The 12,164-nt window shown below is 38.1% G+C and overlaps 2 protein-coding genes across 2 annotated transcripts; both read right to left on the bottom strand.

The window, feature by feature from the left end:
* Positions 1–349: 349 nt before the first annotated feature.
* On the bottom strand, positions 350–2,375 carry LOC306850025 (homeobox protein HMX2-like). Its single transcript, XM_079385439.1, has 2 exons — positions 1,947–2,375; positions 350–1,219 (listed from the first exon to the last, which is right to left on the bottom strand). Exons 1-2 carry the CDS (start codon positions 2,206–2,208, stop codon positions 672–674), a joined length of 810 nt encoding a protein of 269 aa, XP_079241565.1. The 5' UTR covers positions 2,209–2,375; the 3' UTR covers positions 350–671.
* A 6,047-nt stretch (positions 2,376–8,422) lies between these two features.
* LOC306850244 (homeobox protein HMX3) lies at positions 8,423–10,996 on the bottom strand. The gene is made up of 2 exons (XM_079385761.1): positions 10,312–10,996; positions 8,423–9,894 (listed from the first exon to the last, which is right to left on the bottom strand). The coding sequence occupies exons 1-2, from the start codon at positions 10,595–10,597 to the stop codon at positions 9,287–9,289; spliced, it is 894 nt and encodes a 297-aa protein (XP_079241887.1). The 5' UTR covers positions 10,598–10,996; the 3' UTR covers positions 8,423–9,286.
* Between the last annotated feature and the right edge of the window lie 1,168 nt (positions 10,997–12,164).

The following is a 12,164-nucleotide window of genomic DNA, read 5'->3' as shown; positions in this document are numbered from 1 at the left end:
AATATATATATATATATATATATATATATATATACACACACACACACACACACATGCATATATATATATATATATATGTATATAGATAGATATATGGAGGCCTTCTGCTGTTGTGGGCATTCCAAGACTGCTCAGAAAATAATAAAAATGGAAAATGTTTAGAAGAAAAGGCATAACATTAAAATGTGCCATTGCAGTTTTTAAAGATGGTATTGTCAATCGTTTTATGTTTTATAGACCTCTCTTTACAATAAATAATAAATACAATAAGTAAAAATTATTATTATTACTATTATTATTGAAAAGGGTTTTTTTAATCTCGGTTGTTTTCATTTTAGAGACAAGAATTGACTGGTTACACTTTTATTTCAATGTTTTCACTCTTCATAACGTGTAAAACTGGTTAATCTGGGGACAGAAATGTAAATAAAAGTACAAAATAATCATTATACACATGGTGTATTTTATAGGACATGTACAGAACCGTGTTGCTTTTGTGTTTTACACAGACTCGTTTAATTGCTGCATAATAAGAAATATATTTGTTTCACCAAATAAAGAGGTATAAATAGACATGAATTTTGTCAAACATAGTTAAATGTGTATTTTGTACGTTTTAGTGTGTAATAGTGTGTCGTCCCTTAGCAAGGAATTTTCGTTGTGCGCAAAAGTTAATATTCAATCTTATTGTAAAGATTGTATAATGGTAAAGCTGGTAAATTACTTCCAGGGTAATACAGTGGGGTAGGAAAAGCGATGGACCTCGGAACCGGCACCCGGAGCAACGAATTTTCTCTGAAAACGAGGGGCATCCCAACCAAAGTCTGCGCCGATGCGTGCGCCATGTTCGCAGCTTCCAGTTCCGCCGAGAGCTGCCGTTTCCATTTGTTCCGCCGGTTCTGAAACCACGTTTTCACTTGTGTCTCCGTTAACTGCAGGCTGGAGGCGAGACAGGCTCTCTCGGAGCTGCTCAAATAGCGTTTCATATCGAACGTAGACTCGAGCTGATAAACCTGACTCCGAGAGAAAACCGTGCGCGTCTTCTTCTTGGAGGAGCTGTTCTGTTTGTCCGGGCCATCACGTTGTCTCTCTTCAGAAACGGGAGACATTTGGCTACACGCTCGCTCCTGCTCCTCTTTGTAATCCTGTAGTATAGATGGTGTCAAATGCGGCCGGCGGTCGATTCCATCTTGCACAGGTAGAAGTCCTTTTGTGGCACCTGCAACCCATGCAACACAAAAATTTCGTCTTGTCAAATTGTGCTGTATAAACACAGCCATCCCGATGTATTAATAATAATTATATAAAGCTTTCGTGCTTCTGTGTGAATTCAATAAATGGTTGCAAACACGTTTATTTTTAGTGTGGCAAAAAACGTGTTTTAAATATTCGTCCATCATCAAAGTCACTCGGTGGGTTTTTCTATTAGGCTAAACATCGCCATTACTCGATACTTTACACAAGAGTTCATTAAATTTGAACTCTGACTGTTTGATCGACTGTTGAAAGGTTACAAGTGCCCTGTTAAATAAACAATACAATATGACTAGCACTGGTGCACGATATTAATTAAATCGTGTTACATTTAACGCTCAATTGACGAAATGTACCATTGCCTCTGAAAGCCCGGCATAATCAATTAGCAGACTCGATTAAATTCGGTTAATTATTTGACCTTTCCCCTGTTCACCGAGGCGCGATAATACGTGGGATAAAAACACTACTGGAGTTTTATCAAGTGGTGGCAATTGTGACAACATTACAAGACAGTCACCATGGTGACAAAACAGTTCATGCTTTATATACTATATCTGAAGTGACACATTTTATAAAAGTTAATTTTTGACTAAACATCACGACATCAGAAATGACTATATTGACCAGGGTGGTAACGACTGTCTCATAATAAAAAAATGCAGAGATATACTGGTGGTAGCGTCACTTACCGAGGCAGAAGTTCAGAGGCTGGTGCGGGTTGCAGGACTCTGGTACACCGGGCTCAGAGCAGTAGCAGTCGCCTGAGTCCTCTCCGGCGCTGCAGTCGTCCTCCGATGACACGGACAACGTCCGCTTCCTCGGCTGCGCTTTGGGACTGTCCTTTCCAGCTGACCGGACTCCCTCGTTGGAGGTGCCCAGAATGGACTGGATAGTGAAGCTTGAAATGGGGGCAGGCGAGCACTTGCTTCCGCTGTCCTCCGAATTATTCATTCTCGCCTCATAACAGTTCAAAAATGTTCTAAAAATGATACGATGCCAACGCAGTAGTAAGTTCCGCTACACATAGAGAGTGTTCAATTCAAATTCGGAATGGTTCTTTAAAGCTGTTGGGACGTTTAAAAAAAACTTGTTTTTCGTGGGCTCAAAAGTGTTCGAATGCATTCCTCTCCACTTCCACGCGCTCTGGTCTCAAGGCGGGTGGAACGTGCCCTCATTTGCATGTAGGTAAGACCGGCGCTGGCCAATCACGCGCTCAAAGCGCGCCCGGAAATTTCAAATTTTATAAAGGTTGAGTTCGTCAATGGATCACGAGAAGTACAGAGCGCTAGATGAAGATTAACTTGGTGCAAAACATTATACTACCGTGCCTTATGTTAAAAAGGTTTGTAATTTTAACGGGAAAAGAATGTCAAAATGCAAGAGTGCAAACGTGTTCTTTGGCTAATCGTAAATTACCTTGTATAGGCTAAACAATAGTATGTTTATAAATATGTATTTTTTTTGGTAAAATATTATAAAGAGTAAATGTAAAAAAAAAAACAAATTACCTTTTAATTTACACAATTACATTATATTTAGACAGACAATAAATTCACTCTTATTCTTTAATTTAAAAAGTATGACCTTTTTATGTGGACTATATGGGGAAAGGGGCATTATCAGAATTCACATTTGTATAGATTTTAATTATTTTATTTTTAAGCTTGTAAATAGTTTAGGCTTATTTAGTTAATATTTCAATGCATTGTTGTTGTATTGCATGCATGGTTTTTATTTTTATTTTTTTATTATTGATTACAGATGTTGGAGAAGCCGATTTTGGGCAAAAAGGTGCCAAAAATGCCTTCCATTGTACCACCTGTGCTATTGCAGTAACAAATTCATAATAATATTAAGAATCTAGGTTGGTATATTAACATTCAATAATTTAAGGACAGAGTTAGGAAATGTTAAATATAGTGATCAAAATGCCATCGCATACAGAGGTGTATTTCGCAAAACAAAATAAACAACTGCTGTTTCTTTTTCCACTATGAATTTACCCCAAATGCTTTACAATGCACTTGTCAAGGTCTAGCTGTAGGCTGGTCAAAATTATTTAGTCCTTTTCCCTCACAACTTGACTACTTGATGTGCGTTTGCCTGCAGAATATCACTGTAACGAGAAATTACAACCAACATTTTAATAGCTTTTTGTGAAGTACTGGATGGATAATTATTCATTGTCATGTACGTGCCTCTGGTTTTCCACTTTGATAAATTGTGATTATTATTGCTTCTAATTTCAGTAATTTCCTGCTCCCTTATCGACATAATATTTTTTCTGTTTACAGGATAACGAGCTTATTTTTTATTCATTTATTGATCTTAAGTTTCTGACTTGTATTGGAGGCTTATGTGAACAGGCCTCTGAACTATAATTAAAACAAATGTAAGAATAACTTTAATATAAAGCTTGTTTGTCCGCTTCGAAAGATTGTCACAATATTTGACCATGCAATTAAGAGCTTAAATGATCCAGAAGCACTTTTTAAACAGGTTTTACTGTGGACTGTGATCCTCACACAAACCCACTGCACAAACGACTATGCTGCTTATCCATAGAGGTGTCTTTGTTCATGACTAGAGTTCTAGGCATCTCAAGCACATGCCTGGAGTTCTCAAGTTCATGCCTACAACAATAACCGACCTCATAATCACAAGTCATCTGAATCCATGGTTTAGTTCAAAATCATATATCTTATTAAATAGTCGTTTTAAATTCCACTAGTCTTGTGCTATAAATGGCAAATTGGTCAAATAATCCAACACACAGTCTAGGAACTAATAATGGATCCTATCTCATTTTTCTTGAAAATAATAAACTCATTCCACGTCCATTATCTCCGTTTAAGAATTAATTTGATCATTATGGTGGGCTAATCTACTGCCTCTGCGGGCCGGCTGGAGCGGGCAGGACCCTGTTTAATTGATTGACTAATTGATTGGGGGGTGTGCGCTCGCCCCACCCCTGACTCGTGTCTCGAGGGCAGCTGTGGCTCTGCCACATTAGCTCTCGTTAGCGTTTTCTAAAGGCTGGCGACACTTAACAAATGCTCTGGCTTTGTCGTGGTGACAGCGCGGACACCTAATGGAGCAGAGGGAGTCAGGGTTGAGCGATCCCGACTACAAATTTCAAAGGTCGGGAATAATGCCCTGCCTGCACACATGAGTCTCCCAACTATAGACTAACTGGGCCATACCGGTTCAAAACAGCTTCAATTTTATTTTTAACTTTTTTTAATTATTATAATTATATATGTATCATTTTTGTGATGAAAATGTAGATTAAGCAAAAATCGAATTGGCCATGAATAACCTACCAGCAAGAATATTTAGCCATAAGAAGAGTGTCTATATGAACCATTCTGAATCTTAATTTTGAAGAGCGTCTGTTTACAGTGTACCTATGGCTAGAGCGAAAACATATCAATGGGTGTTAGTTTGGTTTAGTAAGTAAGACACGTGCACTATATATGTAGGCCTACACGATGATGGAAACGATGTGGTTGAACTGTCACAATCTGCAACTCTGTTTGGAACGGTTGTTAAAGAGACCTATTGTGAGGGACCATATGCCCACATATAGCCATTTAGTGCGTAAAATATGAGGGTCTAGTTCACAGCGGCCCTACGATTTATGGCGCATTCACATAAGGCGTGAAATCCGCAATGATCGTTAAAGAGCCGGTTTTATACGCTGCGCCTGTCAGCCGAGGCTGGATGGCTTAAAGGCCGTTTAGACATATTAAACAAAAACAATACACCAGAAATGTAGCCCCCTCACAGTATTATGCTCTACGTGTTTGGGGAGGAGGGAGTGATATTATCACAATATTCTTTGAAAGCTGTTTAAATAGGTTTGAAAATAGCATTTGTGTGTGTGTGTGTGTGTGTGTGTGCTGTTAAAACGCGTTTAATCCAAAAAGTTGTTTCTGTTATTGATTATGAGCAATTGTATCTATGTGTTTCACAAATACCTAGACAGGTGTACTGTGACGAACACCCAGCCATTGTGGGACAATCTGTCACGCGTGCACAAAGCTAAACCTCTTTAAAATTCGGCAGAACAGGCGTTTTTTGCACGTGCTGTCAGTGCATGCGGCAGACAGTAATGACCGAACATACACATCGAGCTCTGGCAAAAATGCTTTCCGCTAGAAAGACAGATGAAGTCATGGACGCCTTTGATCTGAAAATAAAGCTTCGATAAATATTAAACAAAGGGCCCTTTACACGTGTGTATTATGATATATGGCATGTCCAACTTTAAGATAAGGAAATTACCAGAGAAAATGATATCAATAAATTTTCTAAGTATAAACGCTGATTATGTTTCGATTTTCATTCAAGATTCTGAGGCTGGTCTTTTATTTTTTCTCAAATGGTTTTACAGAGAGATAGAGAGAGAGAGAGAGAGAGAGAGAGAGAGAGAGCGCGCGCAAGCAAGCAGGCGGGAAACTCAAGCCCTGGAGGTGTACAATTTATGTAATCTACGGCTGGGAAATGAATTGGGTAATTTATTGGAAAACAGAAAGTCAAGAAGATTGGATCAGTATAGTTCAACCAAGGGCTTCTATTCATCAAGATCCAATTAACAACCTAACCATTGAGTCTTAATGGGTTTCCAATCTACTGCTCTGATATACTCATCAATCCCTGAGGGAGAAATTAAGCGAATCGACCGCCCCTCGGCGTTGTGGTGTCATTCCTCTCCTCAACTATATGTCAAATTAAAAACACAATTAAAATTTAAACTGTTTCAATCAGAGGCTGCCCCGCAACCTATGTTTCACTTAATAGAACTTTGATGAAAATCTGATGCTCACTTTCAATCACAAAGGCAAATGGGAAAGGTGGGGCAAAAAAAGAAGATATCCTTTTCCCTGAATAACATCAAAACATTTCGAGAAAGTAATGAGCAAAGATAGGCCCGCTCCCTCTCAAGCGTTATACACGGGATTGAGTTCACGTTCTCTTCGTCTATTGTGGGTAAATGTGCTTTGCAGAGCGCTGAAAACATTTTCCCCTACACAGCGAAAGATAATTCAATAGGGCAGATGATAGTCCATTTTGTCAGCCTCATCATGTGACGGAGTGAGCTGCTATCCTTTCCGCTCGAAATGTGAGGTCGGCTAACTAAACGTATTGTGTTTTATCAAAATTGTTAAATCACCGTCAGTTTTGAATAGCCCTGGCTTTGATTAGCTGACAACCCCGTCATATTCACAAAGAAAACACTATTGCGCAAATAGGAATAATCACATAGCCAGAAAGAGATGACTTGTGAACAAATTATGGGTGGGAATTGTTTAAATACCGGTTAGGCTATATGCACTATTTGTTCAAACTCTTTTATGTTAATGCGCAAAGAGCATTTTATCTGTTTACCCCACCTCCCTTCTTTGCATAAAGATATGGTCAAATGGAAATTATCGAGTGATAGGCTATATATATATATATATATTTATTTATTTTTTCAGTTTATGACAGTGGATCAAGGTCATCAGTAAGCCATTAGGAAAAAAGAACTGTTAACAATGCCCTTGATTTGAAACAATATTTTACAGACGTTACCCGATCAATACTCGACAGGCGATAATGCCTCTGCGATCTATTAATTCACCGTAATGGGCTCGTGCTGAGCTTGCATTATATTATACGTCAATATAGGAGTTATGATTATTAGGCGGCGGTATTTGAATGTGCTCTTGGCTGAGTGCTCAGACCCAACGCAGAGTTGATTTCGACTTTACAGAGGAAGAGTGTAATAGGAAGACCAATGCTTGTCGATGAGCCTGACTGACCCATATTAAAGTTCTCTCGATACTGGCCCTTGTTTATACTTGTTTATTTTTGTTTGTTTTTTATGCGTTTAGTTTTAGTAATAGACTTTAAAATACACGTCGGAATTAGCCAACACGTTGCCTGTAGAACTTCTGTAATTGGTGTGACAAACTACTAAACATCATTTAATTCATTTAAATATTTCTAATAATAATAATAATATCTGAGCATTTTTCGTTTTAAAGAAGAGTTGTTAATTAGGCTCTTTGTTGTTGTTTTTGTTATTGTGGTTAATAATAATAATGGTAGTAGTAGTAGTAGTAGCCTACCTACTATTAATAATAATTGTTGTTATTTTAAATGTTGTTGTTGTTATATAATTTAGTTGTTGTCTAAGCTCTTCCACTCAAGTCAATAATATTTTTTCCATTAAGGTTTGTAGCTACAGCTAAATGGGTCGTGTTTCAAATTCTGCACGCATTTCACAGCACCAGCAGTAAACTCATTATTACGTTTTTGACCAGGCTTTTATACACTTAAAATACAACGCATAACAAATGAGCACAGTTTTTACTCTTCCGTCTCTATCTCTCTCACTCACTTTCTCACTCACTCACTCACTCACTCACTCACTCACACACACACACACATACTCTCACAATGAGCGGTAAAACTCTTAATGCAATTCCGCCAGCTCTCACCGATAATTATACGGCCTTATTGACAACGCGATTTTGCAAAACATCGCTTGTAGAGTCCGCCAGATTTAAAGGTGCACCTGCTTGTAATTGAGATGGTAATGGGTATTTCAGCTTGTTGAAGCTTAAGTGAAACAATTCCGGTTTTGCTGCACAGTTAAATTAGCTCATCGTATTTTATATTTCATAATGTTGTAACTAAAAAAACAAAAACAAAAAAAAAACATTTTACTTTCTTTAAAGTTTAGCAAAGCGCAATGATTTTTTTATTCATAAATAAACTAATTACTTAGTTTAAGCCCACTTAATTATTTAATTAATACATTATTTATACATTAATTTGTTTACATCCCTTTAAGCATATTTCGTTCTTTTGAAATGTACAGAATTACTTCAATATAATGTTAAAATTGTTATATAGGCTACACACATCGAGCCTCCGATGTATATGAATTATAACTAAAAGTATTATATGGGGGTTGTGCGATCTTATGTCAGCTTTGTCTCCCATGTTGATTTCTTGATTTGTATATATCTATCTATCCTGGAAATTATGTTTTATCACTATTCACGCGAGTGCATTAGTCATGCAGCATACATGAGCATTATAAATTGAGACATAAAATAAGCCTTTTCGCCTCAACACAACAGTCGTGCCACAAAGTCAGGCTAGTCACTCAAGACATGTAGACTTTAATAGTCTCCGTTTATTTCACAACAGAATTTAGCAATACAATGTAAAAAAAAAAAAAAAAAAAAAAAAGAAACTTCGCTATTCCTGTACAAATGACACCTTTGCTCATTTGGTTCGTTATATCTGTACATGTACATATACATCTGTAAATTATATAGATAAAAGTAAAAGTTTTTATTCCTCGTATTTGTGTGTCTTCAGTTTAACTGCAATTTTTGTCAGTATAGCCCATGATTGTCCATTGAACGCGGGACCAAAATCGTTTTCAGGGGTTATCTTCTCAACCTAAGAACTGTTTGGCTAAGAAAATGTGTCTAAAATAAAGATTTTCAAAAATAATATTTTGCCTTAATATATAGATCATACACAGTATTGCACATCCGTGTTCAGGGTTGTGTGATTTATTTATTTATTTATTTTTGTCCTGTGCTATAAATAAATTGAACCATGTGTATAAAACCTTTCCTTTGACGTGTCAACAAGTTGTTCTGTGATATTCATAGATAAACTGTAGCAGTTATAATAATTATAACAATAATGACTGTAAATTAACGAAGTCATTATAATTCACCACCAACCAACATCAACATTAGAAATGTAGGCCTCTAAACATTCGCCTTATTCATGTGTAGTTTTATGGGTATTTTTATGAGTTATATAAAAAAATGTAGGGCTGAAATGCATGAGTGCGTATTTGTACATTTTTTCTTTTCTTTCTTTTTTAATTATTTTCTAAACAAAAATAATTCGTCTCTTGGTTTCATTTCTCCTGTTCTCTTTCCCTCTTCTCGAGTCTTTGTAAAATCGTTTTAGTTACATAGTTACATAGAAAAAGTCATCTCTCGTCCTCTCAAACCGGTCTGAGGAGGGGCACGGAGGTGACGATGGGATGCGAGTAGTAGACCGGATGAGGGAAAGTGAGCAGCGGCTGGCTCACGGGCACGTTGCCCGCTGTGTTGGAGCTCTCAGAGGCCGAGTTCTCGTGGTACAGGATGGGTACTCTCACAATCCTTTGCGCCGCTGCGTGGCTTAGGTTGGCGGCCTCTAGCTCTGCGGCCAGCTGACGTTTCCATTTGTTTCTGCGGTTCTGAAACCAGATTTTGACTTGGGTCTCTGTGAGGTGAAGGGAGGCAGCAAGGCCCGCGCGCTCTGAGCTGCTGAGGTAGCGTTTCATGTCGAAGGTGGACTCCAGCTGGAACACCTGACTCCGCGAGAACACCGTGCGAGTTTTCTTTTTCCGGCAAGGTTTCTTGTCCGCGCCGTCGTCGCTCTTCTTCCAGTCGTCCAAGCTGCCTTCTTTTTTACCCTCTTCAGTGTCGCTCTCCTCGAGGACGATCTCGTCTCCACTTTTGTTGTCGTCTTCATCGTCCTTGGCGTCCGGGTCTGATTTGAGCACGAGCTCAGGTGAATCTCGGTCGGTGCCTGTGATCGGTGAGGAGCCTCTCGCTTTCTGTGCTGCTACAGTAGGAGAGCTCAAATTAGCATTCGTTTTCTTTCAGAAACATATTCATATCAAGTTTCACAGGTCGCGTCACTTTGCCACATGACAGGTGCAAACAAGTGAGGATCCTACTTCATCCTAAATCTCGGTGTTTTCAAACTTAACCATCGCATTTTAAAAGAAAGACCATTTCAAAACATTCCACTTTCATATTTAAAGAACGAAAACAGCTTATGCAAATTGCTACTTATGCTTATATTAGTATTTATAATATGTCCGGAAACATTTTCCAAACTGACTTGGCTGACTTGGATCTCATTAACATTGCATACGAATGCACCAACATGTGCTAGCAGAAGCACACTATTATTTATGATAAATCATAACAAATCAATGAACCACACAAAAAGCCGTTCTGAGAGCTCAAACCTTACCTTCTGTTCTGTGAAGATGCGCAGATGCACTGAGTGTGTACGGGTACCACCACGCCGAGGCACGCTCAAGGTAAGCCGGTAACGCAAAGCGCTGGGTTGGCAACTCAAAGCGAGGAAAGTTTAATTCCCCAACCTGAGAGAGCGAGAAGCTGCCATCAAGTCCTGCTTTAGTTGATGCCAAAATAGGCTTAGGCTTTGACGGCTTACTGTCAGAATTAAGCAGATTTTTAATGAAAAATGGAGAGTCTTTCACCGAAGCACATGTATCCTGGGTTGTTTCGGGCATGTTGGCTATAATATATCTTGAAAATCGCAAAAAAAATTTTTTTTAGAAAATATGTTAACAGTTTGAAGGTCCTTGGTAAACTCTTCCTATAGTGGGAACTTAAACGCGGTTGTTTACGGTCAGCACTGACGTTAAAATGAAAGACAATAATGCGGAGCGAGATAAACAATATTAATCTTGCTGATCATCTTCCGAGAGTTCCTTGGTGAAAATGATGCTCACCGCGTCCGTCTGGCGCCAGATGCTAATGATGAAATAAAAATGTCACCCGAGTTAAATGCAGAAAGTATACGGCGATTGGGCACGTACAATAGCAAATGGGATGAAGGGAGAGATGGGAAGTGGAGAGTCTGGAGAGAGGAGGGGCCTCCCAGACTCTTCGCGTTGGCTGCTGGGCTGAGAGTTCTCTCCTGTTATTGGTCTTATATAGTCCAATTAGGTGGCAAATGAGGACGGACCATTAACACAAAGGAACAAGGATTTAGCTCAAGCGGTGCGCCGATAAAGGCAAAAGGGAAGAGGTGGTTTAGGCCACGAGCATTGCAAAGTTACAGTTGACTTTTTATCAGTGCACCTCTAAAAAGTTGTTTACAGACGTTCTACATTTAATTGGGCAAAAACCCTTGATACACAGTCATACTCAACTGCAGTCAGGGACAGAGATATAAAATTGCACAAATAAATTAGAAAAAGTGTCGACGTTGCAAGAAAATTTGATTTTCTTTTTTCGCATAGTATAACAATTAAACTAAAGCATAAGTACAACCCAAGCATGTCGATTATTTGTAATAATTTATACAAGTAGCTATACTTAAAATGCATTTGTAGTATGAAACCCTTTTGAATACAATACTGTAAACAATATGGAAAACTATTTTGTTTCTTTTTTACAGGTAAAGCACATGGCAAATGCAGTGTCCATATACTGGCAAATCTCTTACAGATGATTATTTTTTTCTCTCTAAAATCAGGCGTAATTTTTATTTTTAAAGCCTCCCCTGCAAGCCTTTATAAGTAGGCCTATTTAAAAAGAAATTGTTGAAATCATTTGTTTGTTTCATTAAAATCATCCATCCATTCATTCATTCATTCACTCACTCACTCATTCTTTATAAGCATTACTGTTTTAAACTCAAATATTTAATACGTTTTCATTGCAACCAATTTAAAGGTTCGATCCATTTGTTTCTTTTTACCATCTCTTTACCATCTTTCTAAATATGAATGAATTATGGACTTCACTGCATTCGCTTGTTTTAAAGTGAAGTATTATTTTACAGTTTAACACAATTTCGAATAAAACAAACAACAAAACAAACACAAAATCTTAGCAAAGAAAAATTAAACCAGGAGGTCATGAGGTCATATTTTTGGTGCCACTAAATGTTGAGTTTGCTCGGAAGCAACACATCGTCACTTTAAAACATCAGTGAACACATGGCCTATCATCAAGTTCCCAGCTTTGTCCATCTTTAATTAGTTTCTTGTTGTAGTTTTGTGAAACGATCATTTTGATTCCAGAAGTGAATTGGACGCCAGTCACTGATTGAACGAGGCGAGGGCGTCC

Source organism: Barbus barbus, assembly GCF_936440315.1.
Source record: "Barbus barbus genome assembly, chromosome: 30".
In the NCBI taxonomy this organism is placed as follows: Eukaryota; Metazoa; Chordata; class Actinopteri; order Cypriniformes; family Cyprinidae; genus Barbus; species Barbus barbus.
This window is presented reverse-complemented; position numbering and strand designations above follow the sequence as displayed.

Bases quoted from the DNA above. Each gene is read 5' to 3' on its own strand.
- LOC306850025 (XM_079385439.1), bottom strand. From the start codon at position 2,208: ATGAATAATTCGGAGGACAGCGGAAGCAAGTGCTCGCCTGCCCCCATT. The intron at 1,220-1,946 runs GTAAGTGACGCT...CATGGGTTGCAG, and splicing joins GCCTCTGAACTTCTGCCTCG to GTGCCACAAAAGGACTTCTA.
- LOC306850244 (XM_079385761.1), bottom strand. From the start codon at position 10,597: ATGCCCGAAACAACCCAGGATACATGTGCTTCGGTGAAAGACTCTCCA. The intron at 9,895-10,311 runs GTAAGGTTTGAG...CTCCTACTGTAG, and splicing joins GCATCTTCACAGAACAGAAG to CAGCACAGAAAGCGAGAGGC.